Source organism: Rhincodon typus, chromosome 12 (genome assembly GCF_021869965.1).
Source record: "Rhincodon typus isolate 14 chromosome 12, sRhiTyp1.1, whole genome shotgun sequence".
Lineage (NCBI taxonomy): Eukaryota > Metazoa > Chordata > Chondrichthyes > Orectolobiformes > Rhincodontidae > Rhincodon > Rhincodon typus.
In genome coordinates this window covers 44391201-44417181 of record NC_063343.1, presented here as the reverse complement: position 1 = coordinate 44417181, position 25981 = coordinate 44391201, and the positions used below count along the sequence as shown (strand labels likewise).

Sequence of the window (25981 nt, the reverse complement as noted above, 5' to 3'; positions counted from 1 at the left end):
ATCTTGTAATATTTTATTGTTTTCAAGGCTCTACCAGAATACTGTGTTTTAGTTTTGTCTCTGTAATCCTCACTCGTCGTTTGTCATCTTCAGACACTGTTGTTCCAATACAGGATAGCCTTCCAGCATCTTTTAAACTTTAGCTCATCCCACATTCTGCAGCCTGTTTTTTATCCTGCAACAAATCCCATCCACAGCTGCACCTTTGCTCATCTGTACTTTCAATGATTTCAACATCTGAATTTAAAATTCTTTTGTTAACTCCTAACAAAGCCTTGCCCTTCCTTTATCATGCAACTCTCGACCTTTCAATGCCACACTTCCCTGAACATTCTAGTTCCCTGCCTTCAGCCTCCTGTCTCTCGTCTCACCAGTCCCCAAGAATAAACAAAAATCAAACCCCTCATTTTGCTGTTTGCGTCCTGAGCCCTGGTATTTGTTTTGGAAATACGTCTGACTCTCCAGCCTGCTGTCTTATTTTCGTACGCTCCTTAAAACGTACTACTTTGACCAAGCTTTTGACCATCCTTACTGTATTTTAGAAAGTGTGAAGTCAATTTGGACATGGATTCTCACATTGTGAGAATGCTCAGGTAATCTGTTCTAAGTATTACTATAGGTATGAGGACATATTCGCATGTGCAGTAGGAAAATTGCTTCAAACTGAAGATCCCAGCTCGAGCTGAAATAACGTTCGTCTTTTGCAGATATCTTCGTACCAACGCCAGACAACTTGTTGGTTAACTTGAATGAAAGCAAAGAGGTAAGTATTTAAATGTGAAGTATTTATATTTTTATGAATATGAATTTGGGATCTTGAAAGCTGTAACTGGAACACTTGGCAAGCACTTGTATGAAAGTGACAGCTTTTTTAAATCAAGAATTATTGATCATTTCTTTAATCAGCATATCCAAAATCTCACTCCAAAGGATCTAATGACCAAGATTGAATAAGTACGGTTATCAATGCAGGAAATGCTCAGAAGCTAAACTCCTGTTTAGGTCTTAATACCACAGTCAAAAGTGATTTTGTGAAAATCCAAGACTTAGCATATCAGATGCTATGTACGTTATTTGGAGACTGCTGAAGACCTTGGAACTGGGGTTTCTAAAGTTCTAGGTAGCAGTTGATTCAAAAATTAGGTGGTTTGATAGCTGTTTGTTGTATGTTGTCTAGTGACAATCTCCATAAATTTTATGGGGAGTCATTCTCTTGCATTTTTGTTTGACTAGTGAGAGCTCATGTCCATGTTTAACCTGGTGACTGAGAATCATTCTTATTGGATAGGAGGGATTCATTGGTAAGCAGGAATCCTTTTGCAGTTGAAGGGGCCTTAAGATGGCTTCATTTGGTGGCAGGATGTTGAAATGAAGCAAATTAGCAGACTTAATAGTCTAATACGTGAATGACGCAAATCTCTAGACCACTTTTTTTAACCATATAAAAACCAAAAGAATTGCAGATACTGTAAATCAGGAACCAACAGAAATTGCTGGAAAAGCTCAGCAGGTCTAATAGCGACTAGAGAGCGAAATCGGAGTTAACGTTTTGGGTCAAGGGACTCTTCCTTGACCCGAAACGTTAACACTGATTTCTGTCCACAGATATTGCTAGACCTGAGCTTTTCCAGCAATTTCTGTTTTTGTTGTTGATTTACCAACCAGTTTTTCATTTGGGTTTCGAATCTGTCATTCAGCTCTAGGTAATAAACCAGTCTTGTAAACCAGCACCCTAATGGTCAAGCAACAGGAATGCACTGTGCTGACCAAGCTGTGTTTTTGGTTGGCTGAAGTCCTCTGCTTTAGAGCTCTTGCCAACTTAAACAGAACGCTCTGGCCTTGGATCAATGAAGTATGTCCTAATAGCAAGAAGGTGTGTAGTTTGCACTGAGCAAACAGGAACACTAACATTGTGAATTACTTGGTTGACTAACTTGGATTACATTAATTACTTTGGCACCCAACTAATCAAAATAAAAATGCTGCTGAAACTCATGACAAGTATAAAACTTTACAACTTCCTCTTGTTGAAAATGTGTAGTAATTTGTGACAAACTTCTTGCTTCGAGTTTTTGAATATGTGATACATGTCAGATTCAGACTATGAATTGGTTTCCACATATTAATACGTTCTTATTTGAAAAGAAGCAATTGTTTTATTACAGGAAATTAAAGACCCATCAATCCAGTTCATGTTTAGCATGTAATCTTGATCTAAAGCAATGGTTTGTTTTTCTATGATTTCAGTTAATTCAAGATTTGCTGAGGACTTTACCACAAATGTTTAGCAATACGTTGGAGACTCAGAGTGCCCTTGGTCCTGCATTACAAGCTGCGTTCAAGTTGATGTCTCCTACTGGTGGTCGTGCCTCTGTCTTCCAAACACAATTACCTTCATTAGGCGTAGGTGCTTTAAAGTCAAGGGAGGATCCCAACCAGAGATCCAGCTTAAAGGTAGGATCTACTTTTGAATATTTGAGCAATACTGTAAGTGTATTTTTTCCAAAGAAAATTAGTTTTGTTTTCTATGGCAAGTTACTTTCCGTTATTCAGTTTTTAAGACATTTCAAATTGTGACCAACTTTCAGGTTTCTTAATTGATCAGATCTTACTGGTTTGTCTTTCAGGATATGTGTGATATGTACTTGTGATATGTTATTTTGCTTTGTTAACGTGTTTAATTCTCTTTGATATTAGCTTGTTGGCTAAATTGGCTAGTTGAGAGCAATTGAAGTATCATTTAAGTACTTTAGTTTAAAGAGGAAAAATATCCTTGTAACATTTTGCTTTCCTAGTCTGTAACTTTCAAATGTTAAAGTACCACTGTATTATTAATAGGATGTATGGAAATTGTCTCCTGCGTTTGCTTGAAGTAGCATAGGTCTTAACTTCTCCGACAAAACCTCAAGTATCATTGTTCAAAACAAATGGTTTCAAGTAGTTTAATTTTATTAATACATAATGATGATCCCTCTCCCTAACTAAATTTAAGTCTATAGCCCAAATAGGAAATCCGTCTTCATGAGAAGTTTCTACATAGCCTTGTACATGAGCATATTTTTGATGGTAAATGTATGAGCTATTTCTACATGAATTTAGAAATGCAAATTTGTCTATTGTTTCCCTTATACTCTGTGAACCTGAATGAAAGCTTTGGAATCCTCATGTTAACTACATTATATTTCTTCCAATATAAGTTGAGCTATGGTTGTCTTGAATATGATATGAAGTAACTTAAATTTTTGGAAGACTACAGGTGAAAAGTATCGATGACTTATTTTGCAGAGTGGCTGTTTAGATTATTTCTGAAGCTGGTAGCTCTTATTAAATTAATTTGGTAACACAAGCATTAAATGCGTTCCATTTTAACGTACTTTTTTTTTTGAAAAAAACAAATTAGGATGTTCAGCACCTTTCTCCAGCGATTGATTTCTATAAGAAGCTTGCCCTGGACTGTTCAGGACAGCAGATAGCAGTGGACCTCTTCATGCTGAATGGTCAATACTCTGATTTAGCATCGCTAAGTAAGTAAGACTAAGACTAGAGTTTACAGTGTGGGAATTAACCACTATACTAAGTTGTACGGTAATGGTATTAACAAGGAAGTTTTGTAAAACTTCTGTTTATTTCTCAAAATGCATTCCACCACTCCTGCCAGTCTATAACTGCAGTGGCCTGTTTGACCTTGAGTTGAGGTTCTTAATCCATCTTCACTGTCACAAATAACAACAAAGTCTGACTAAAGAACAGTATGCATTGCCACCCCTGCTTCCGCTTCTCTGCTGCTGATACCCTCATCTGTGATTGTTATCTCCAGATTTAACAAGCTGTCATGGCCAACTATTCATTTTACACTCCTAACCTTAAGCTTGTCCAAATCTCATGACTGTTCTATCCCTGAGTTCACAGATCACTGCAGTGTTTGCTGAACAGTTTTGACATCAAGCAGTGTCTCAGTTGTAAAGTTCTCATCTTATTCAAATCGGTCCATGGCTTTTTTCCTTCTTCACAGCTCTGTAACCTCAAGTCCTGCTTTCCTCCAATTCTAGGTTCTTGTGCACCCGTACTGACTTTAGCCTAGCAATATCAACCATGCCGGCATCTGTTAAGGCCCTCACTGTAGAATTCTCTGCAAAAGATTTTATTTATCTGTCTCCACTTGTTAATGTCCTTCTTATTGGTCAAGCTTTTAATCACCCACCTCTTGTACTTAATTCTTGTTTTCAAGAGCCCTTCTAACTAAATTTGAAAAATGGAAATTGTTCATGTTTTTCAGCTTGTATTTCAAAGTACTCGGCTGGTTGCATTTACTCTTATCCATCTTATCATCACAAACACAATCCTGTCCTGGTGGAGAAGTTTGAGAAAGACCTGAAGCGTTACTTGACTAGAAAGATTGGTTTTGAAGCAGTGATGAGGATACGGTGCACTAAAGGTCGGTCCCATTTGTCAATATTGTCTAGCTGCTAGCAATCTTCAATCTACAGTTAAAACTGCAATGGGATAATTATGGAGCGATATAGAAACCCCTATTGAACGTAGCCTGACAGTTTGTAAATTTTAGCAACTGCTGTATGATGCCATATTTTCCATTATGAAATTGAAATATGTACATTTTTTTTTCATCAGGTCTTGCTATCCATACTTTCCATGGAAACTTCTTTGTGCGTTCTACAGACTTGCTGTCCTTGCCGAATATAAATCCTGATGCAGGGTTTGCAGTGCAGATGTCAATAGAGGAGAATCTGGTAGATGTGCAGCTTGTCTCATTTCAAGCTGCTCTATTATATACTTCAAGTAAAGGTACAGTTACAAGCATACTGGCTATAAATGTCTGTGTTTGAATTAAGCAGTATTACTGTCTGGAAAGTCATACAAGTTACAGCACAGAGCTGTTATTTTGTTTGTGTTTAATCTAGCAGCTTAAATGTATCTATGCTTTCACCTCGATTATTCTTTGTGGTATTGAGTTCCACATTTTTAACCATTCTTCAGGTAGAGGTTTCTCTTGAATTACCTGTTGGATTTATCGGTGACTATTTTGTATTTATGGCTTCTGGTTTTTGTTTGGAACCCGTCCCCCAAAAATCGGCTGGTACATTTGTGGAGGGAAAAGCAAGTGACTGCTTTAGGCATTTGATCTTTCATCTGAATTCCATTCAAAGTTTCCTGTAAAACATCATGAATCTGAAATGGTAACTTTTTTCTCTCTCCTCAGATAATGCATGAATTTGAGTATTTCTAGCTTTTTTTTTCTCTCGCTCTGTGGCTACCATATCAAACCCCTTAAACTTTAAATACTCCTTGCTCACCCTTGTTCTTCTCTTTTTTTTTTTCTAGAGGAACAATCTTAGCTTGTTCAGTTTTTCCAATTACATATAATCTCTGTTTTGGTATCAAAATTGTTAATTTTCTTTGCCTTTTCTTTTGTGCCCCCATAGCTGCCTTTATAACTACAAGATTATGTAGTAAAACCAAGGTTCGATTTAAGTTTAACTGAACTTATAATTTCTATTCTATCCATCTGGAAATGAACCCAATGCTTATTTGTTTTAATTTTACATGCTGTCATTAAACTCCATCACTCTTTTTAGTGATTTTTTTGTATTTGTATCCCTATAACATTTTGCTCCTTTCCTGTTGAGATGCTGCTGTGTGGCTGCTTCAATTTTCAGGCAGTTAATCATAACCATCTTCAGTGGAGGCTGTAAGTGCAAGTCTAGTGGTGGCTCAAAGTTAGTATATCTGGTTTGAGTGCATACATTCACCGCAAACTTATTTTCATTGACTACTGCGGTCTCCTATCCCTGAGTCAGTCAGACTTAACTGCAGGTGTAAAGCAACACTGGGAGATGCGGTTCCAACTTTACAAAAAGTGGCTCAGGATGTTGATCATTTTGATAAGCAAGTGATTACATCATCACCTAGTAGCACTCCGAGTGCCTATGCAGCCTATTTGAGGGGTGACACTGTTTGCTTCAGGGTTGGAAAGGGCCTTAAGCCAGTCCTTATCTTCTTACCACCCAGTTGGCTTGCCGTGGTGAACAGGCATTTCTTAATGTAGCCAAACTACAACAGAAGAAAACACAAATTCCCAAACACTTGAAATGGTGGGAAAAGAAAAGAAATTCTGCAACTAGCCTGCTGGAATGCAAAAATAATGCTTGACCCTGGTAACAACGGTTGTCCCCAAAACAATCAGCGCTTGTAGCCCATGCATTAACCAGACTAAACATTGATCAACTAAAACTGAGTGAGTTTCACTTTGCTGAGAAAGGAAGCCTTACAAAACATACTATTAGCTGCATTCAGAGATAGTAGGAACTGCAGATGCTGGAGAATCTGAGATAACCAGGTGTAGAGCTGAATGAACACAGCAGGCCAATCAGCATCAGAGGAGCAGGAAGGCTGACGTTTCGGGCCTAGACCCCCCCTCCAGAAAAAAAAACTAGCTGCATTGTCTATTTGTCGACTAAACCTCAAAGTGAAGAACACCTCTTGGTGTGGGCTTCATGGTAAAGAAAACCCACTGCTAAACTGCCAATTCTGGCCATTCTGAGCACATCATGTCCAAGGGCTTTCTCCCCCAAAACCAGCAGCATGCAATTTTTAACACCACGCTTCAACTATGAAGGTTAACCCAGTTGAAAAAGACAAGTTCTACATCTTGAACACTTCCAGGACAAAATTTTTATCCTTCGTGATTTCAGTGCCAGAGTTAATCATGAAAACCTGGCATGGAAGGGACTGCGTCGAAACCATGGGTTTGGAAAGTGCAGTGCAAAGGGGTGGTCTACTCTTGGAACACTCTGCAGCAAAGCAGTTTCAAGAACCAATGCCTTTCTTCTCAGATCTGGCTGACGTGGACATATCGAAACATTGTTACCTGATCAACTACATGTTGGTGCATCAGCGTTGCCTGCAGGACATCTTGCATATTATAATCAATGTCCAATGCTAACTGGCATATTACCTGCTGTTCACTCGAAGCTGAAGATCCATTCCAAGTTTAAGTGAAAGGACAAACCTAGAGGCAATCCATCAAAGAAATCTTTTGAGTCAGCAACCATTGCAGAGATAAATATAAGCAAATGTACTAACCAGACTGGAACATCATGATCTTACTGCAGATTTTACTCCAGAAGAGTCTGGGAACACAGCAATAGTGGATACTTCCAAAGAGAAAATTGGTTTTAGGGACTGGTTTGAGGGAAATGGCAAGGAAATCCAGCACTAAAATGGTCAACTTATCAGGCCTACCTGGGGCGGCGAGCCAAGAGAAAAAGGCAGCCTCCCATCACGCAGAACTTTTCATTCCAACTGAGGAACATCCAGAATGACTGGTGGATTGTACTTGTGGAACAGACTCAACTGTGTATTGATAATGGTGACATAAACTGCTATGAAATGCTAAAGTCTGTCTTTGAATCAACATATTGAAAACCTTCTCGAGGAAGTCCACTGATGAGACACTGCATGCTCAGAGGAGTTAGTTCTTGGTTGCTGGTCAGAGCACTTGATCCTGTTTCAGCATCAAATGCGCAGTGTGTTAATTTAATCCAACAACAGCCTGTTAAGGAAGAACTAGATAATGGCCCTATTCTGGAGGAAACTGTCCTGAACTAGATGAAGAGTAGCAAAGCTTCTGGAGTCAATGAAACTCAACTTGAAGCTTGAAGCATAATACCCAACAAGCTCCATAAGTCTTTCATGGCCTGCTAGAAATCGTCAGAAGTGCTTCTATCAGTGCTAATTCAATAGCATCCTCAAGATCTGCTGACAGAACTGTATTGCAAACTTAGAAGCCCTTGAAAACTGCCCATGTCACAAGCTTCCCTTCCATCCTCTTGCAAAGCCTACTGTGTTGTGCGGGTCACAAGGGGACTGCCTGTCCAAGATCATTTATGCAGCGAGCTAGCTTGTAAATGGAGTGCAGGTGCCCTATGCACCTGTTTTCTGAGTGAAGAAGTCTACCAAACAGCAGTAGAAAGTACAGGTTGTGATCTAAAATGTAGATTGTGATGCCCGGTGATGCTACTTCTGGAATTGTGCAAACTTTTTTGAGGGTGAGCCAAGAATCAGCATGAACAAGAAAGGAGGTAAAAATAGATCTAATTATCCCCAGCAGTGACTGCACTTCCACTTCCACTTGCTGTGGGCGAATATGCTAGTGGTCGCAGACCTAATTAGCCATTAGTGGGCCTGCAATTAATAAGTACAATCTTCCTATAATGAAGAAATGCCGAGAGTGCGTGACACATTCAAATTGGTGTACAGAAGCTGTATGAACAAAATCTGCTGGAATTTTATTACTCAATTCAGCCCTGAGAAACTGTAGCTGAGATTGAAACACACACTGTCTTCCTTTTTTCTTACTGGTTTTCAGTTCCGCTTCCTGCGTTTCCCATAATTTATACCTTTTAACTCCATCAGGCTCCATGGTGCGGCCTTGTTTGGACCTTGCAGGCTTTAAGCATTATTTTAAAGTCTACTTTTAATATCTTGGACTTCACATTTTTCTCACAGTCGTACCCCTCCCTCTGTGCCCCACCCTCCAGACTGCTTGTATCGAATGGTCATTCTTTATGTGAATGCTCATAGCTAAGTGGGTGCAAGAGGTACAGAGTGAAGTCTAATCGTTTTTTTTGGCCTAACGAGCGCAGCATGGAAGTAAGTCAAACTGGTTTTTGTTTTAAAAACAACTTAACTGTGTTTTGCAGGTGAACGTCGCATTCGTGTTCATACCATGTGTCTACCTGTTGTGAACTCCCTGTCAGACATCTATGCAGGAGCTGATGTTCAGGCTGTAACGTGTCTGCTGGCCAGCATGGGTATGTGTTTCAATTCTGACCAGTTTTTTTACTATGCATGCAAATAAAGATGGTGTCAAATGTTCTAATTTGGGTAAATTGCAATAGACTATTTGCAATAGCATCATTTTAGAGGATGTTAAAATTTTGGGAGTTAAAATAGAGTGAGTTTCCACATTCACAATATTCAAGTTTTTAAAATGTTACACTGGTTTTTCAGTACCATAGTTCAACTGTACAGATTACTTACCTCCCTGACAAGTAACGTCATAATGTTTAAAGTGTAGCTTTGGCAGTCAATTCTCAATGGGCCGAAGATCCACTTCTATACTGTATGATTTTAAGTACCATAGGTCGATTGGCTTGTTCTAGTGTTTTTTGACAGCATGTGGATATTAGTGAGTCTGTGCATGGAGACTACTGTAAGTTATATTTTAAGGCTGTTTCCATTAAACAGGTAATGCTTTATGCTTGCTGTCATGTGAAATTAGTACAGTTTTTTTCCCCCTCTAGCAGAAGTTCAAGATCTTTTCATAGATCCTAACGTTAACACTTATCAGGTTTTTTGTAAGCTTCATTTTATTGAGACTCTTTTTAAATATCTGTTTAAATAAGTAATAAACTTACAAAAATCAGACCAATTCTGACAGCGCACTGGCTTGTTATCCAGTCGTGCTAATTAAGCTAATAGTTGAAAGGTCTGTATGTGAAATTGCCGGGAGAAATTTGTATTTTTTTTTAAACTGCATTGACCATTTACAGTTTGCTAATGAGCTAGAGTATTGTTTCTACTGTTTGTAAAAAATGATGAAAGATGTCTGCTTTTATTGCAACACTGTCTTGCCTCCTTCTTCATTTAGCTGTTGATCGATCAATTTCATCAAGTTTGAGTGATGCAAGAGACGCTCTGGTTAATGCTGTGATTGATTCGCTTTCTACTTATCGTACTTCAGTTTTAAGCCAACAACAGCAGCAACAGCCAGGTGTAATGGCTCCCTCTTCATTGCGGTTGTTTCCCCTCTATGTGCTAGCCCTACTGAAACAGGTATGGAATACCTCTATTTCTTCCAATACCTCTTTCCTGGAACAAGGTACCTAAATTTTTTCTTTGAACCCTTTGCAGAGTATTCATTGTCATGGACTTCAAATAGGGCTAACTGAAGTGCTCCATCAATTTGGGTAAAGCCCAATATTTACCATTATACTTTTTTTTTTGTTTTCCCTTTCACCCCAACATCATCTTCCTACCTAGAAGACAAGTGCTGCCCATATTGATTCAAATCTGTTGCCTCTCTCAATCATAATCTGCACTAACATAAATCTTAAATTGAAAAGAATCCCATGACTCTTGAATGTGAGAAAAAATAAAACAATAAATAGACTGAAAATGTACATTGCGTTGATGGTGGAAGCATTATGGGAATGATTGAAAACTTGAAAATGGGTTTTCAGAATACTTTTGAAAAGTAGTGAGGCTGAAGAGCAATTAGTTTTAGAGAATTGTCAGTTGTGCAATTAGTTGAATGTTTAATTGTAAGCACATGATTAGTATCAACAAGGGTTTCATTTGTACTCCTATACTAGGAACAAACAAACTGCAATGGTCAGGGTTCAGAGGAACATGTTTGTAGTGTGCATTTTCATAAGTAAAAGTGTAAAAATGTGTGTTAAAGATGCTGTTTCAATTCTGTAACAAATTCAGAGTAAACTGAAGGTTGTAAATCTTGGATTTAAAGCAAGAGATGGTGCTGAAATTCCGGTGGCTGAAGACAGAATGGATGGGAGCGATGGTAATCTGGGTTGGGGATGTTGCCAGAACTAGGTTGGTTGAGACTTTGGAGGAATTTGAAGGTGTGAATCAGGATTGTGTTCTGTGCACTGGGGCCAACACAGGTTGGTGAAGGCAGTGAGGAGCTCTTGGCATGAGAACTTAGGGCAACTTTTATATATTTCTGCATGGAAGGTAGGGAGTAGGAGACTTTCAAGGTAAATAGCAGAGAAATTGAAACTCGAAACAACCAAGGCTTTTTAGCAGGGCTTACGTGATTGCAGTTTTGAGTGATTTTAAAGCGTGAAAGTAAATAATCTTAGTGAAGGATAGAATGCAAGTGTTAAAGCTCTGTCTTAGGTTGATTAATGGGAGATTCAATATGGTCAGTAACAAAGGATGAGGAATCATGGCAGAAATGCATAAGTGGGTTTCAGTATTCCTGATACTCAGCTGGAAATAATTTAAACTCTGCAGCTGAGACTTCATTATTTAGTGAAAAGGGCTTGCATTTATATGGCATTCTTTAAAGGCCTTTATGTTCCCAAGTGCTTTGTAACATGTACAGTGGAAGTCCAATTTAGCGCAAATCAATGCATTGTAGCATGGGGATTTCATGGCTGTCTGAAACCTCTTTGGCACACTTATGCTACATGGAGCATCTATCCACTATTGTTTATTATGTCATCTCAATTTTTGGGCCATGGTGACATGTTACAATAGATTTTCATTTTACTAATGTAGGCAATTTAATTTGTGTAAGGCAAGTTCCTATAAAAAGTAGTGTGATAAAGATTAGATGCTCTGCTTTACAATGAGAAGCAGCCATGCTGCATTAGGAAACAGACCTCACTCGTTGAGGCTCGGGGGAAGCCTTTTGCTATCATGCTGCATCGAGAAATGATCATCTGGCATTTCAGTAGGTAGGAGCTCTTTGCAGGCTTCAGTAGTTCGACAGAACAATCCGTGACATGAAGCACGTCTACAATTATGAACATTCTCCACTTTGTTACACTGCTGAAGAGAACTTCTAACAAGTTGATGCTTACGATCAGGAGATCTATACCTAAAAAATATTTAGGAGCTCAATCAGCCCTTTTAATTTGTGAGATATCTCAAATTTACAGCTTTGGGAATTCTATTTACTAATGTCAGATGTTGCAAAAAGAAATGAAGGAAACATTTTTCCTTCACCAGGATATGAACAAATTTTCAAAAATACTTTGACAGTACATGAAAATGTCAATTCAGAATAAAGACCTTTCTCCTTGTTGATTTTTATGCATTCATCTTGCAGCTGTATCTTCATAAATGTTGAATATCTATATTATGAATGTTGGAAATAGTACACCGGAGTATAAAGTTAGCCCCCTTAAACTACTACAAGATTTGTCCGCCGAAATGAAATACAATTGATTAATCTGATTAGATCCTATTCATGCATCAACGAATGTCACTGTGCATAACTAAGTGATATCGATGATTATCCTCTGAAGAAAAACTTCTTTGCAAAAATGCGTAAGATATGTTAAAGAATGAACTTTCCAAAGCTGAACATGCATATATATTTGAGAAAATGCTAAATTACAGTCAACTTGGAGCATTGTTCTAAGCTATTCTTTTAACTGCAGTGTCAAACATTAATTATGCAACTGTTCTTCCTGCTTGTGTTGCAAATCACTTTGCATCAGGGTGCCAACTTTGACCAAATTTTATAGCACAAGTATCTAAGTTTCATGTTTCTTAGCAGTGATTAGAACATGATTTAATATGATACCAAGTTATAATTTTACACAATGGCAAGTTGAAGTGTTGTTTACCTATGCTTAGAATAGTTAACAACTATCTGTCTTTATTACAGAAAGCTTTCAGAACTGGAACTAGTACAAGACTAGATGACCGAGTGTTTTCCATGTGTGAAGTTAAATACCAGCCTGTGTCTTACCTCATGCTTATGATTCATCCAAATCTGTACAGGATTGACAATCTGTCAGATGAGGTAATGCCTTTGTACTAACCCATTTGTTAAATTCTTAAAATATTGAGCAACTTTGTGCTGCAGTTTAATGCATTGTGTTTTTGTTGCAGGGATCCATTAACATTAATGATAAAACCATACCTCAGCCACCAATTCTCCAGCTGTCTGTGGAGAAACTAAGCAGGGATGGTGCCTTCTTAATGGATGCTGGCACTGTAAGTGATATTTATATTGTTATTTTGGTCTACTTTCACCAGTCTTCTATTGAACAAACATGGTTGGTTTTAAGAATTTGCTGTTACTTATGATTTGCCAAAAGTAATGCAGAACTGAAATAGAATCATAGCATCCCTACAGTGTGGAAGCAGGCCGTTCAGCCCATTGAGTCCACACCCACCCTCTGAAGAGCATCCCACTCAGACCCCGTTCCCTTACCCTGTCACCCTGCATTTCCCATGGCTAATCCACCTAGCCTGCACATCCCTGGACACTATGGGAAATTTAGCATGGCTAATCTATCTGACCAGCATATCTTTGGGAGGAAACCAGAGCACCCAGCGGAAACACATGATCATATTTCTACTTGTTCCTCCTTCAGTTTATGACACTTTTCTGGGATCCTCCTGAGACTGCTCTCTGAAGTTCCAAAACTGAGTGAATGCCAGTTGGTAGCAATATAGGCTTCATCCTTAGTGAAGTGATTGCACTGTCATTCTAACAACCTTGAGTCCGTTCCAGAGACTCCAAGACTGAGGGAGAGCCACGTTGTCAGCTGTCATTTAGCTGAGATTTTAACCCCAGCTCCGACAGCTTCCTGTAATAGATGAGAGCTCCTGATGCTATCTGAATTGGACAGGAACATGTCCTGTGATCTTGGCCAAACTAATATAATTTATCCTTCAACCCATGCCTAAGCCAGATATTCCAATTAGTTGTTTGATTGCTTTGTGGGACCGTGTCATGCACAAATTGGCTGCTATGCTTTCAGCCTTTCAACAATGATGACAAATGAAAAGCACCTGCTAACTTAGTTAGAGGCCAGGCACTAAGTCGCAAGTTATTAATAGGGTATCTTGATAATTGCTTTCTTCCTGACTTCCTGGATATAGCTGACCCAGTACATAGTTTTGATAATCATGTGTTAAGTCGGCCATAGATTATTGTTGTTTTATGACCATAGTGTTTGGCGTGCAACTGATTTGGGTATGAGGGTTTTGCAGTTAGTAGTGGCAATAATTAATTTTAGTGACGTGCTGGACAACTTTTGCTTGCCTGCTTGGGCTGGAGAGCAGTTTCTTTGATTTGTGCCATTCAGCTAAACAAGAGTGTTGATGAAAGATTAACCAAATATGACTAAAAGCATTGAAGGGATCAAAGTTAAAGGATTTTTCTCCTCCTTTTTATTCTGTTGAATATGAATCCTAAATATTGCCTGAGCATTCATGTAATCCAAGTGACTTGGCCTGTTTGAAAGAGTTGTAAGCCATTTAGCTTCCCCAACTTGTTTAGCCAATCAAGGAAATCTGTACTCAATTCCGTTCAGTCTCACCAAGCAAAATTCTTTTGATTAGAAGCATTGACATTTCAAATAGACCATCGTTTGTAGCTTTTTGAGCAAAGTTCTGGATTTCCAGATGTGTGAAAATATGCTGCCTGAATTCACCTCTCAATAGCCTATTTCTAACCACAAATTTAAGCTGTCTTGTTCTGGCTTATCCAGCAGATAAAATCGTTTGTCTGTATCTATATTATTTAAACATTTTATCATCAATTGAATGATGCCAATCATCATCAATCTACGGCTTACAAACCAATTTTGTGCAACCTGATCTAATATTTTAACCCTTTATAATCCTGATGAAATTTGGGTGAATTTGTACTTTGCCAATACTTCCGGTGATGCTGTGCTCAAAATGAATAGCCTACTCTATCAGGAGCTAAGAGGTCCTATCTAAAGTGTACTCTGGTACTCTTGTGATAATCAACACTACAGTACTGGACCTTTTGATTAATCTATACTTCTGCGACATTTAATTATTTGGGTGCCTCAAAAGCTTTTGCTCCCCCACAACTCCTAGTCAGTTGTCACTTGGTCTCAAATCAAAAGTAGAAAACTTCTTTCCAACATTGAAATCTATCTAACTTTGTTATTCCTACTGATTTGAGTTCCTTTGCAATTTCTTGCTCCTTTTCAACATAACCTGGCCACTTATTATAACATCACCCCATTTGCAAATGGGTCTCTGTACATGCAAGTCACTGAGGTACATGGTGAAAAGCTGGACCTAGGTTTGAATCCTGCTGTGAATGCTTCAAAGAGAATGAAGCATGTAGTCCAATCTGCATTAAATTGGGCACCAGACGGAATAATGAAGGGTTTACTCAGGTTTGCCAACCATGCCAAAATTAGGGAGCTGTGTCTCCGATTAGTCGTGCAACAACTTTGCCATAATTATGTCCAGAAGGCATTATATACTGCAAAGGTTATGGGTCCTGACCATATTCCAGCAATAGTACTGAAGACTTGTTCCTCAAATCTTGCCATGCCCTTAGCCAAGCTGTTCCAGTACAGCTACGGCATTGATATCTACCTGACAATGTGGAAAATTACCCAGTTATGTCTTGTATACATGCAGCAGGGAAAATCCAACCTGGCCAATAACTGCCCCATCAGCCTATTATCGATCAGCAGTCAAGTGATGAAAGAGGTTATCGATAATGCTACCAAGCAGCAGCTGCTTAGCAATAACCTGCTTACTGATATTCTACTTGGGTTTGGCCAGGGTCATTACAGCCTTGATCAAAACATGGACAAAAAAAGTTGAAATCTCAGCGGTGAAATGAGAGTGATTGTATGGAGGCTTCGCAAAACTGCAGTCTATGGGAATCAAGGGGTTAAGGGAGTCTCTTATTCGCTTTGCGTCACATCCAACACGAAGAAAGATGATTGTGCTTGTTGGAAATCTGTCATCTCGGCTCCAGGACACCTCTGCAGGAGTTCCTTAGGATAGTGTCCTAGGCCTGACCTCTTCAGATGCTTCAGCAATAACTTTCCCACGGTCGTAATGTCGAAGTCAGAATGTTGGTGATGATTGCACAATATTGAACACCATTTGTGACCCATCAGCAGCCCATGTTCAAATGCTGCAAGAGCTGGACAATGTCCTGGCTTGGGCTGACAAGTGGACAAGTCACATTTCTGCCACAAGTGCCAGGCAATGACCATCTTCAACAAGCCATCTCGATTCCATCTCGAGTTTAAGTCAGAATTGAGCCATTTTTATATGCATGTGATTTTAAAAGAATTCTCAACATCGTCTTTAGTCAGTGTTGGATTGAAGGGTTACTTGTTGATCCTGAGCACACTGAAGACTGCTACTGCAAATTCAGTCCCATATTGAAATCTAGTTCTCACCAAATTGCAAGTTTGTTTTGAATAATTTTGCTCAGGGAAGTTGTTACATTTGGATAACAGTAAATACTGTTTTAGCAAAAGTGTAATATGCTTATGGTAAATCTGATTTTAAGCATTTTATTAAGTTTCAGTTTGCACAGTTTTACAGTACAGAGCACCATAGAAGGTTCAGTGTGCATCGCTTTTTATAAAGTGTTTTTTGCGCTGATTAAGGTGAGGAATGTACTAATGGAAAACAGTTTTCACCTGGTCAGTATGAAGGGTTCTCTGATTAAGTAACCTGTGGAAGATTAAGCATTTTAACAAGCAACACATCTTGAATGGAATCTCATGCACTCTGTTGCTTAGGTGGGAATTTTTCCATTCTCCCATTTTCCATTTGGCCTCTGAGCAAGCTGTTTATTAATGCTCATGTCACTTGAAAGTCTTCATCTAAAATTGGTCCAAACAGGTTTCAGCAAGAACTGTTTATCTGATGTAATTAGTTTTAGCCTGTGTTAGGCTGATACTTGGGTTTGGATCAAGAACGATGAGATTGTTCACACTGCCACATTTATAGCTAAGTTAATTTTCAGTCAACTTGTGTCTTTCAGGCTCTCTATCTTTGGGTTGGAAAGAAATGTTGTCCAAACTTTGTGAGCGAAGTTCTTGGTGCTTCCAGTTACCTTTCCATACCACAAAACATGGTAGGTCTGGTACATACTAAATTTTAAAGGTAAAATGTATTTTCCTTGTGTCTCTATGGTGCTTAAGTTGAAGATCTGGTATAATTGCAAGCTGCAAGTATCTTGCATTATGAAACAGATGCTGTCAGTTTATGTGCAGCTCTTCATTCCCTAGCTTTGAACTATTGTCAGAACGTCAACATATCTTTCCAATTACTTTTTGTACATGCGTGGGGTTTAGTACCACAGGCAGTGTCAGCATTTATTGCCCATCCAATGTTCCATAGTCCTCTTGGACTGTGGCAACTTGGCCTTTACCCACCTGTAATTGCCCTTGAGCTGATTAGCTTGTTTACGTTATTTCAGAGGACTGTTGAGAGTGAACCACATTTTTGTGGGGCTAGAGTTGCATGTAGACCAGACTAGGTAAGGGTACAGTTGTCTTTCCCTCAAACATATTAATGAACAAGAAAGATATTTATGGGAATCAGCAATGGTCATCAGGCTAGCTTTTAATTCCAGATTTTTATTGAATTCAAATTTCACCATCTGCCACAATGGGTTTCATTTTCATTAGTTCTTTCCAGCTTTAATATGTCACTAGTGTTATTTTTGGTATGGTTTTTTAAAATTTATCTCCATTTTGTTTTCTATTGAACAGATACAGCTTCCAGAGCTGGACACTGCTGAATCTAAGCGAACTAGAACTTTCGTCTCCTGGTTACGAGAGCAAAGACCATTTTTTCCTGTACTCTATGTAATTAAGTAAGTTATGCATTTTATTACACGAGTTGTCAAGTCTTTACAGACCAAAAACATTCGGTGGATATGTTGATGCTGGTCCACACACTATTGCTCCAACCCTTCTAAATGCATCATATCTTTATTCTTTTTTTCTTTCTCTCTCTTGTATTTATCTAGCTTCCCTTTACATGCATTTTGCTAATAACCTGAAGTGCTAAGTTTTTGTGAATGTCACATGTAAACCACAATCTAAATTATGAATTTTCTACTGAATTTCCTACTGGGTTTATTAATGACTCGTAAACTTATGGCCTCCTGGTTTTATGCTCATCCAATGGAAATGCCTTCCATGCAGCTACCTTATCAAACTCTTCCATGTTTTTAAAGATCACTGTAAGGCCACACTTCCATCTTTTTCAGAACAAAATCCGTTCAGTTTTTTTTAATGTATTTTATCTTTCCTCTCAAGTGTAACCTCTCAATTCTGATATCTTTCCAGCTTTTTGTTGATCAGTTTTTCATGGGAAGAGATACCTGACCCGAAATGTTAAGTCTGATTTCTCTCCGTAAATGCTGCCAGACCTGCTGAGCTCTTCCAGCAATTTCTATTTTTGTTTCTGATTTACAGTATTTGCAGTTTTTTGGGTTTTATTTTGTTTTTTTCTTTTAAAAAAACACTAGCTTCAAATGTAAAATATTCAAACTTCGCCATTGCCCAAGTTAAAGCAGCTGACTTGATTGACATCTGTAACTCCTCCATCATTGGCACTCTGGCTGCATGTATACTAACTGTTGCACCCATGCCTTGATATGACCTACCAAACTGATTACCTCCTAATGCACAAAATAACAAAGGCAGCAGATGTGTGAGAATGTGGGAAGGTTTCCCTCCGAGTGAGGCACCGTTCAGGCTTAGAAATCACTGTGCTTTTATTGTTGAGCCAATATTGTGGAAGTTTCCCTGTAACAATGCTGTAGATGTGACTGCCACAGCCTGCAGTAGTTCAAGTTAGTAACTTAGTACTACCTTCTCAGAGGCAATTTAGGATGAGCGATAAAGTGCTGGACTTGTCAGTGACCTCCACTGCTCAGGAGTAATTTTTTTTTTCTAATACATGCTGGACAGGTTTATTTGGGAATAATTGACCTGGCCAAGTTACTTTTATGTTTATACCCCAAAGTATGTTGCTTTCCTTACAGTCTCCCTCAGCCCTGCCTGCAGACTGATGTTGCAAGTATTACTTGGCAGTGTTGAGATGATGGCACAGAACAGATCATACTTTGCATACGGCTAATGAGACTGAGGAACAGGAGAAGGCCAAGGGTGGAACTTAAATTACCCTTGGTGACCCTAGATGCAGGAAAGGAAACTACTGCAGCATATGCTATGGCTATGTTCATATTGGTACGTGTAACGTTGATGCAGTGGAAGATGGTGACAGTTGGTTAATTAGTTTTGAAAACCACAGAAAGATGAAGGAAACTTGGCGAGAGTACTAACTGCCAACACAGGCGTTGTTGGTGAGTTTTGTCATGCAGCCTTTGTGCAATGGGTGGGACAAAATCACACTGGCTTCATGGAGTGTTGACAATATTTTAGGAAATGGATATTCACAGGGCTGGGTATTCAACTCATTAGTCATCCTCTAAAGTTTCACCATCTACAAGACACAAGTGAAAAGGATGAGGAATTACTCTGCATGATTGAAAGCAGTTGTCTCCAGCAGTAGCAACTAAGACTGGACGCCATCCGAGACAAAGCAGTTTGTTTAATTGGCACCAGCCAAGTCTAACCATCTCCCTCTGTCTATCAACAGTGGCTACATTGTAAACCATTTGCAGGATGTGTTGTTGCAGGTTCTTCAGCCCACTACCCTCCTCGACCTATGACCTCGGTCACCTTGAACAACAAGGACAGTGGGTGCATGGGAGCCTCCAAAGTTGCATGCATCCTTACTTGATCATTCATTATTTTTAATTCTTTGTATAGTCTTCCTCCTGCCTTCCCAACGGAAATGTGGGAGTATCTTAACATAGGAACTGCAGCAATTTAAGGTGAGACCATTGTGGTCTCATCAAGAGCAACTAGGAATGGGAAATTATTTAAACGTTTTTTTCCAGGATGGGGAGCAAGAAACAGAATTCCTATTAAAATTATGTCAATGAAATTCAAATTTATGTAAAATCTGTGCAGACAATCTTTTGTATTAAATGCAGAAGTTACCTCCTTTCTGCAAAAGAAATTGACACCTGATGTGTTGAATAGAAGGGACTTTCCAGGAATGGAAAATATTAAACGTTGGTGATGTGTTCTCTTGAGAATGAAATGCTTTCTACGCTTTCTGTATGTTTTATATGAACAACTCCATTGTGAGAAATTGATCATGTTTAGAATGAAGTTCCTGTTTCTGTTTTAGCATATCTTGCACTGAACCTTGAATATAACAAGTGCTGTCCTATTCAGAGAAAGTGGCAACTGGATAAAGCTTTTGAATAGCTTGAGTGAGGCAAAGAGGTGTCATGTCTTTTACAAGATTCGCGAGGTTTGAATTTCTAAAGGAAGCAACGTTATGTTCTCTGAATGCATCTTTGAAGTCTAAAGTGCATACACTAAGTTTTAGATGATTAAGGATATTTGCAATTCTCTTATTACAGCAGAAAAGTTCTGAAACAATCAAATGTTGCAAAATTGCGTCTTACGCCAATTTAGAGTTCAAGCTTTAATTTTACAGATATTTTGTCGTCCTAAAATGCAATAGCTCATTTTGATTTTGCCAATGGCTTCTAGCCCTGAACAAGAAATAACATGTTTTGTAGCTACTGAAATGATAGGTGATCAGAGAGACCCTTTTTATTTTAATTTTCTTTTCCTATCTAAATGTTAAGATGGCTATATTTTTTAAGCTGATGTTTGAAACATTAAAATACACTTGCTTATGTATCCTAGCACTTTCTAAATTCTCTTTTAAATGTGTTACACGTGCAAATAATTCAAATTAGTATTTGTAACTGAGACATTTCACTTATTTCCTTGGCACAGGGATGAAAGTCCTCTTAAGGCCGGCTTCCTACAGAACATGGTTGAAGATCGGACAGAGTCAGCATTGTCTTATTATGAATTCCTACTTCACATACAACAGCAAGTGAACAAATGATCCACAAAAGAAGTGCAAGCTTCTGCTGGGTGGAGACAGCTCATATTGGTACAAGGGTACCAGTATTTATATATGCTTAATAAGAAAATTAAATATTGGTATCCTTGTAAATCAAGCATATTCTAGCTTGCATTGAGCCAATCTACAATTTCCACACAGTATGGAAACTTTTAATGGGTTGGATGAAAAGAAATTATAAATAGAATGAAGCCATTTTATGTTAAATCTAGCTGCATACAGTTGTGAAAACCTAGGTGTACCAGTTCTGTTCATAAGATTTTGGATTTCTACCTTTTGGGAGTTTGGGCTGTTTTAAATGTCACACACTGGTGTAAGCATGGTTCAAATATTCTGTAGTAAAAGCTGTGGAAACTAGAAGAAATCATCACTGTCGAGTTTGATGTAAACTTTTGATTTCAAATCAAGCAATGGTTCAACTTGTCCTCCTCCTTTCTCCTGCCCTCCAAAGAAGAGAGCACTACAAGAAATGCTTGTAAAGGATACACAATGTAACAGTGACGTTTTATCACTATTTCGGTACATGTGGTCTTTACACCTGGCAATTTAGAAAGATAGGACAGACTTGAAGTCATTGTTTGTAATCTTATATGCTGATAGAGCCGTTTTTAGATTCTGGTCTTGTCACCTGTAATTGCTTCTCCTGTATCATTGTACCTGGTCTTGAATCAGCTAAATATGACCATGTTCAATGTAACATTATCTTAAATTTGCTATATTTTTCTAGTTTTTCCTTTTTTACTAGGAAAATACAGATTTATGCAAAAGTGACTTATTTATGTAATTCACAACATATGGTAAAATGTGATTTATATTGTTGCTGTATTGCTAATATTACCACACCTTTGTGCTTGGAGTATCATGTGCATCACCTTTTTTAAATTTGTCTTGATATTTAAGTTTGAATGATTCTAATATGCTAATAGGCAGAGTCTGTAACATTGCCTGCCATGTCTGATATTTCTACTTGAAGAAAACAAAAACTTTTGAAATCATTGGGACATATGTATTTTACAGACATGCTTTTTAATACAGAATTGTTTAAATTAGTGAACAAGTTGATGCTGCAAAACCTGCTGTAACAGTATCTGGGACCACAAATATTCATTTGAAAGTCCATACACTATGAAATGTAATCTGTAAATAGTAAATTGCATTTTGTAAAGTAGTGTATAAAATTGTAACAAATTAAATCCTAATCCTCTTAAAAGTTTCTAATACTGAGGCCTTGAATATTAATGTGCTGTGCAATTCCTTAGTTTTTTTGGGGTACGGGACTGAGGCATTTCTAGCATGTGATTATAATATATAACATTGCACTCAGCAGTATTGTAGCTACTGTGTTGAAATGATTGAAAAGATGACTGTTTGTGATGGTCACTGTACCTCAATTGTTTTTTTTTTGTGGGAATAATTTGCAATTGGAAACTTCCTATAAACTGAGTGTCTTAATGTATGACTGAATTTGGTAGTACAGAAGATGACAGAAATTGAATAAGAAAACACTGTTTGGAGTCCAGCTGTTTCTGCATTTGAAATGGTTCAAGACAAAAGGTTCAACTGCATTTCACATATGCCTATTTAATACTGTTTTATGACTCTGCTTTCCAAATAAACACTTCAGGTTGGAGTTAAATATCCCAGCTGATGGATCTTTATCTTAGCAAGCACGTTGGTATTTTGGGTTAGTTTTAATGGAATATTGCTGGCAGCTGTTTTATCGAGGTTAGTAATTTCATGAAATCAACCAGAGTTATTGGCAGTAACAGTATTGAAGAAATTGTACTGAACTGATAATGGGAAAGTTAGATTTAAGAACAAGTGGTCAAATAGATTACTAATGATAATTATTGGTTAAATTAAGACCGATACAAAGTTGGGTGTATAAGGTGCTTATTCAGAGTGGCAGAAGGAAGTGAAATTGCACAAAGATCAGTGCATTAACAGTTTTGCCTTTGAAATTAAGAGTGCCATTTTGAGATTTGGAACCAGCATCAGTTGGGGGAGGGATTGGGGTCTTAAGGGCATAGCCAATACTAAGAACAACTGCAAATAATTACATAATTATGTTAAACATTAAGAATGGGCAAAAATGTGCAAATGAATTGAGGTAGAAAATTTTGGTAGGAGAAATATGGAGCCCACTTATTACTTGAAAGGTGTGAGGCTCAAGGAAAAAGTCTCGAGTACAAATGCACCAATGACTCAAAGCTGCACTTCAGGTCACCTGGTCCATCTTTTAAGAAAGCAACTGTTTTCTTTTCCTTCTAGAAGGATAAAATTGAAAAATGTGAAATTATACTGAACCTGTATCAAGCCTAGGTCACATCCACTTGGAGTATAGCCTCCAGGATCGAGAAGCATCAGAGAGATTGCAGAGAATGTTTACACAAACAATGCCAGAAATACATTGGTAGAAATCTCAGAAAAAGGATGGGCCTCTTGAAAAAAGAAGGCTGAGCGGTGATTTAAAAGATACATTGGAAATAATGGAAGGTTTTAATAAAATGAACGCACAGAATTTTTCCTTTTTTTCCATTAAAGAGCAATAATTAAAGCTATCAGTGTGAGGTTCACCAAGTCCTTTTCCTCTGTTACAGTATAGGCAACAAATACTTAATCTACCAAATCCTACTCTCAAATTTCCTGACCAAACCTGTCGACCAATCTTTACTTGAAGGTGGATTTTTGTTTTAAAATCTGGCTTTTGACCATTGTACCAATTTTTTTTTTACTGCAGTCTTCCTTTTTTCCTTATCTTTGTGACATGTCTTGTGTTTTGCTTATACTTTTTAAGGTGATTGATAATTGGAAACTGCTTTTGCACTTTTGAGTTTGTGAAGCTTGCCTCCAGCTCTTCTTTTCTATCCCACACGGCCAACCTACCCTGCAACTTTTAGTCTGGTACTGTGCCAAACTTGTACAAAATTTGTAAAACAAAGCTGCAAGTGTGTACCACAATCTGAACAAGAAAAGACAAGCACAGAGTGATAGGCATTTTTCATTTTGAACTAGTTATTGATTGTTGGTTTAAAGCTTCCTTTTAGATTTAATTTTAAAAGGCTATCTTTCACTTGCCTTGCTATATTTTTCTATGTAAAAAGTGTCAATTGCTCTCAACTGAAAGTTTCCTGCATGCCTTTGAGGAGCATGCCAAATCTCCCCCTCCCCCTCCCCCAATGGGTATATTGGACAGATCGGTTAAAACTAGGTTTGAAGTATGTGAGATCCTGCAGTCCAATAAAAAGGCCAGCTATCTGCTGAGGGGTGCCTATTTAAGTAGAAGTCATCAAGTTGACTGGCTGATTTCATGTACTGTAATCTGAATTAGTTGTAATGTTAAAATGTTCTTTCAGGGTATTTACCTTGCAACATGGAAGCTTTATTCACTGACCTCTTACCCATGTGCATAATAATATGCAAGTAGAAGTTAGAGGGAATTATAGGAATTATACTAGTTTCAGCTGAATTCTTCAATTTGCAACCATAGTAGAGTTGAATAAATAAGTTGTAATGATGTGGCCTCTATAGAAATTCCATCCAAATATAATTTCCTGTGTAACGAAAGCCTAATTCTGGGCCAATGCTCAAATAGGCCCACCTCAGGATCTAACTGGCCATTTTAATGGACTGCAGCATTTCATATATACTTCAAACCTAGTTTTAACCTATCTGTCCACATACATATTTGGGGAGGGTGAGAGATTTCGAATGCTACTTAAAGGCATTCAAAAAGCTTTCAGTCTAGAGTGACTGACACTTTTTATGTAGAAAAACATAGCAATGCAGTGGAAGATTTTTTTTTAAAAAAAAACTACAAAACTTCAACCCAACAATCAGTAACTAGGCATTTTTCACTTGAACTATCAGTTTGTGCTTGTCTTTCCTTGTTCAGGTTGTGTTACACACTTGCAGCTTTGCTTTACAAATTTTGTACAAGCACACTACAAGTTTAGCACAATACCAGACTAAAACTTGCAGGGTAGGTTAACAATGTGGCATAGAACCAAGTCAGAGTTGGAGGGAAGCTTTATAAACTTAATTGGAAACTGCTTTTGCATTTTGATTTTAAAATCAATCACCTTTAATGTATAAGCAAGACACATCACAAAGATGATGAAAAAAGGAAGACTGCAGTTTTAAAAAAAAAAAAAAAAAAAAAAATTGGTACAATGGTCAAAAGCCAGATTTTAAAACAAGAATCCACCTTCAAGTAAGAATTGGCCGACAGGTTTGGACAGGCACTTTGAGAATAGGATTTGGCAGATTATGTATTTGTTGCCTATACTGTAACAGGGGAAAGGACATGGTGAGCCTTAGGCTGATAGCCTTTTAATGAAAAAAAAAATTCGGAATGTCCACTTTGCCTCTGGCAGTTCATAGGTTTTGATAGTTACAATGTTTAAAAGACATTTGGATAAGTTCATGAATAGAAAAGATTTGGAGGGATATGAGCCAAACACAGGTAGGTGGGACTAGTTTGGTTTGGAACTAGTTGCACCGGAAGGTCTGTTTCTCTGCTGTATGGCTCTAGCAGTTATAAGATAGGATATAACTATAATCATTGGGATTGTGCAAGTTAAATAGCAGAATTACTTAAAATTAACATATTTAGTAGGACACCTCATAGAGGAAACACTCTATGTAAGTAATTTTTAGGGTACCAAAAAGTTGTTGATTTTATTTCCATTTCACATTATTGAAATGCAACAACAGTTGAGTGGGCATCTGTCTTGCGTTAGTCATTTTTGCTTATGCCACATTAATTTTTGATTTGACAACATTGGTGATCATCTAGTATACATAAATGTTTGAACAAGCCTGTGAAAATCTGAAGTAGTATTTTGCATTATTTATCAGTTTTTTTAAAAAAAAAACCGTAGCGAGTGACAGCCCTTGACATCAAAGACACATTCGACTGAGTGTGGCATCAGAGTTCTCACAAAAACTAAAATCAATGGGTTAAAAACTGAAAGAACTGTGGATGCTGTAAATCCAAAACATGTTGCTGAAAAAGCTCAGAAGGTCTGGCACTTTGTGAAGAGAAATCAGCTAATGCCTGGTGATCCTTCCTCAGCACTGACTGTTAACTCTGATTCTTCTTCACGGATGCTGCCAGACCTGCTGAGCTTTATCAGCAATTTCTGTCTTAAAATCAGTGGGTGTTGGGGGTAAATTCTGGTGAGGAGCATTTCTGGAATGTAGGAAGATGGTTGTGTCTGTTGGAGGTCAGTCTTCTTGATAGCTCTGCAGCTGTTTCATCAATGACCTTCCCTCTATCATAAGGTCAGAAGTGGGGATGTTCGCCAATGATTGCACAATCAATAGCACCATTCATGACTCTTCAGGTAGTGAAGCAGAATTTTTTTTTAAATGGAACAACATCTGGACAATATCTAAACTTGATCTGACTACTGGTAAGCAACAT

General features: G+C 38.0%; 1 protein-coding gene across 1 annotated transcript; it reads left to right on the top strand.

Annotated features, from left to right (window-relative positions):
- The first annotated feature begins 679 nt into the window (after positions 1 to 679).
- On the top strand, positions 680 to 21771 carry LOC109926893 (protein transport protein Sec24A-like). Its single transcript, XM_048603513.1, has 12 exons — positions 680 to 763; positions 2248 to 2454; positions 3401 to 3524; positions 4277 to 4435; positions 4630 to 4803; positions 8721 to 8831; positions 9671 to 9855; positions 12440 to 12577; positions 12667 to 12771; positions 16565 to 16657; positions 17298 to 17401; positions 20421 to 21771. Exons 2-12 carry the CDS (start codon positions 2281 to 2283, stop codon positions 20533 to 20535), a joined length of 1482 nt encoding a protein of 493 aa, XP_048459470.1. The 5' UTR covers positions 680 to 763; positions 2248 to 2280; the 3' UTR covers positions 20536 to 21771.
- The last annotated feature ends 4210 nt before the right edge of the window (positions 21772 to 25981 follow it).

Excerpts from the sequence above, each read along its gene's own strand:
- LOC109926893 (XM_048603513.1), top strand. The coding sequence starts at position 2,281 with ATGTTTAGCAATACGTTGGAGACTCAGAGTGCCCTTGGTCCTGCATTA. Across the intron at positions 2,455-3,400 it reads ACCAGAGATCCAGCTTAAAG|GATGTTCAGCACCTTTCTCC; the intron begins GTAGGATCTACT and ends AAAACAAATTAG. Across the intron at positions 12,772-16,564 it reads TCTTAATGGATGCTGGCACT|GCTCTCTATCTTTGGGTTGG; the intron begins GTAAGTGATATT and ends TGTGTCTTTCAG.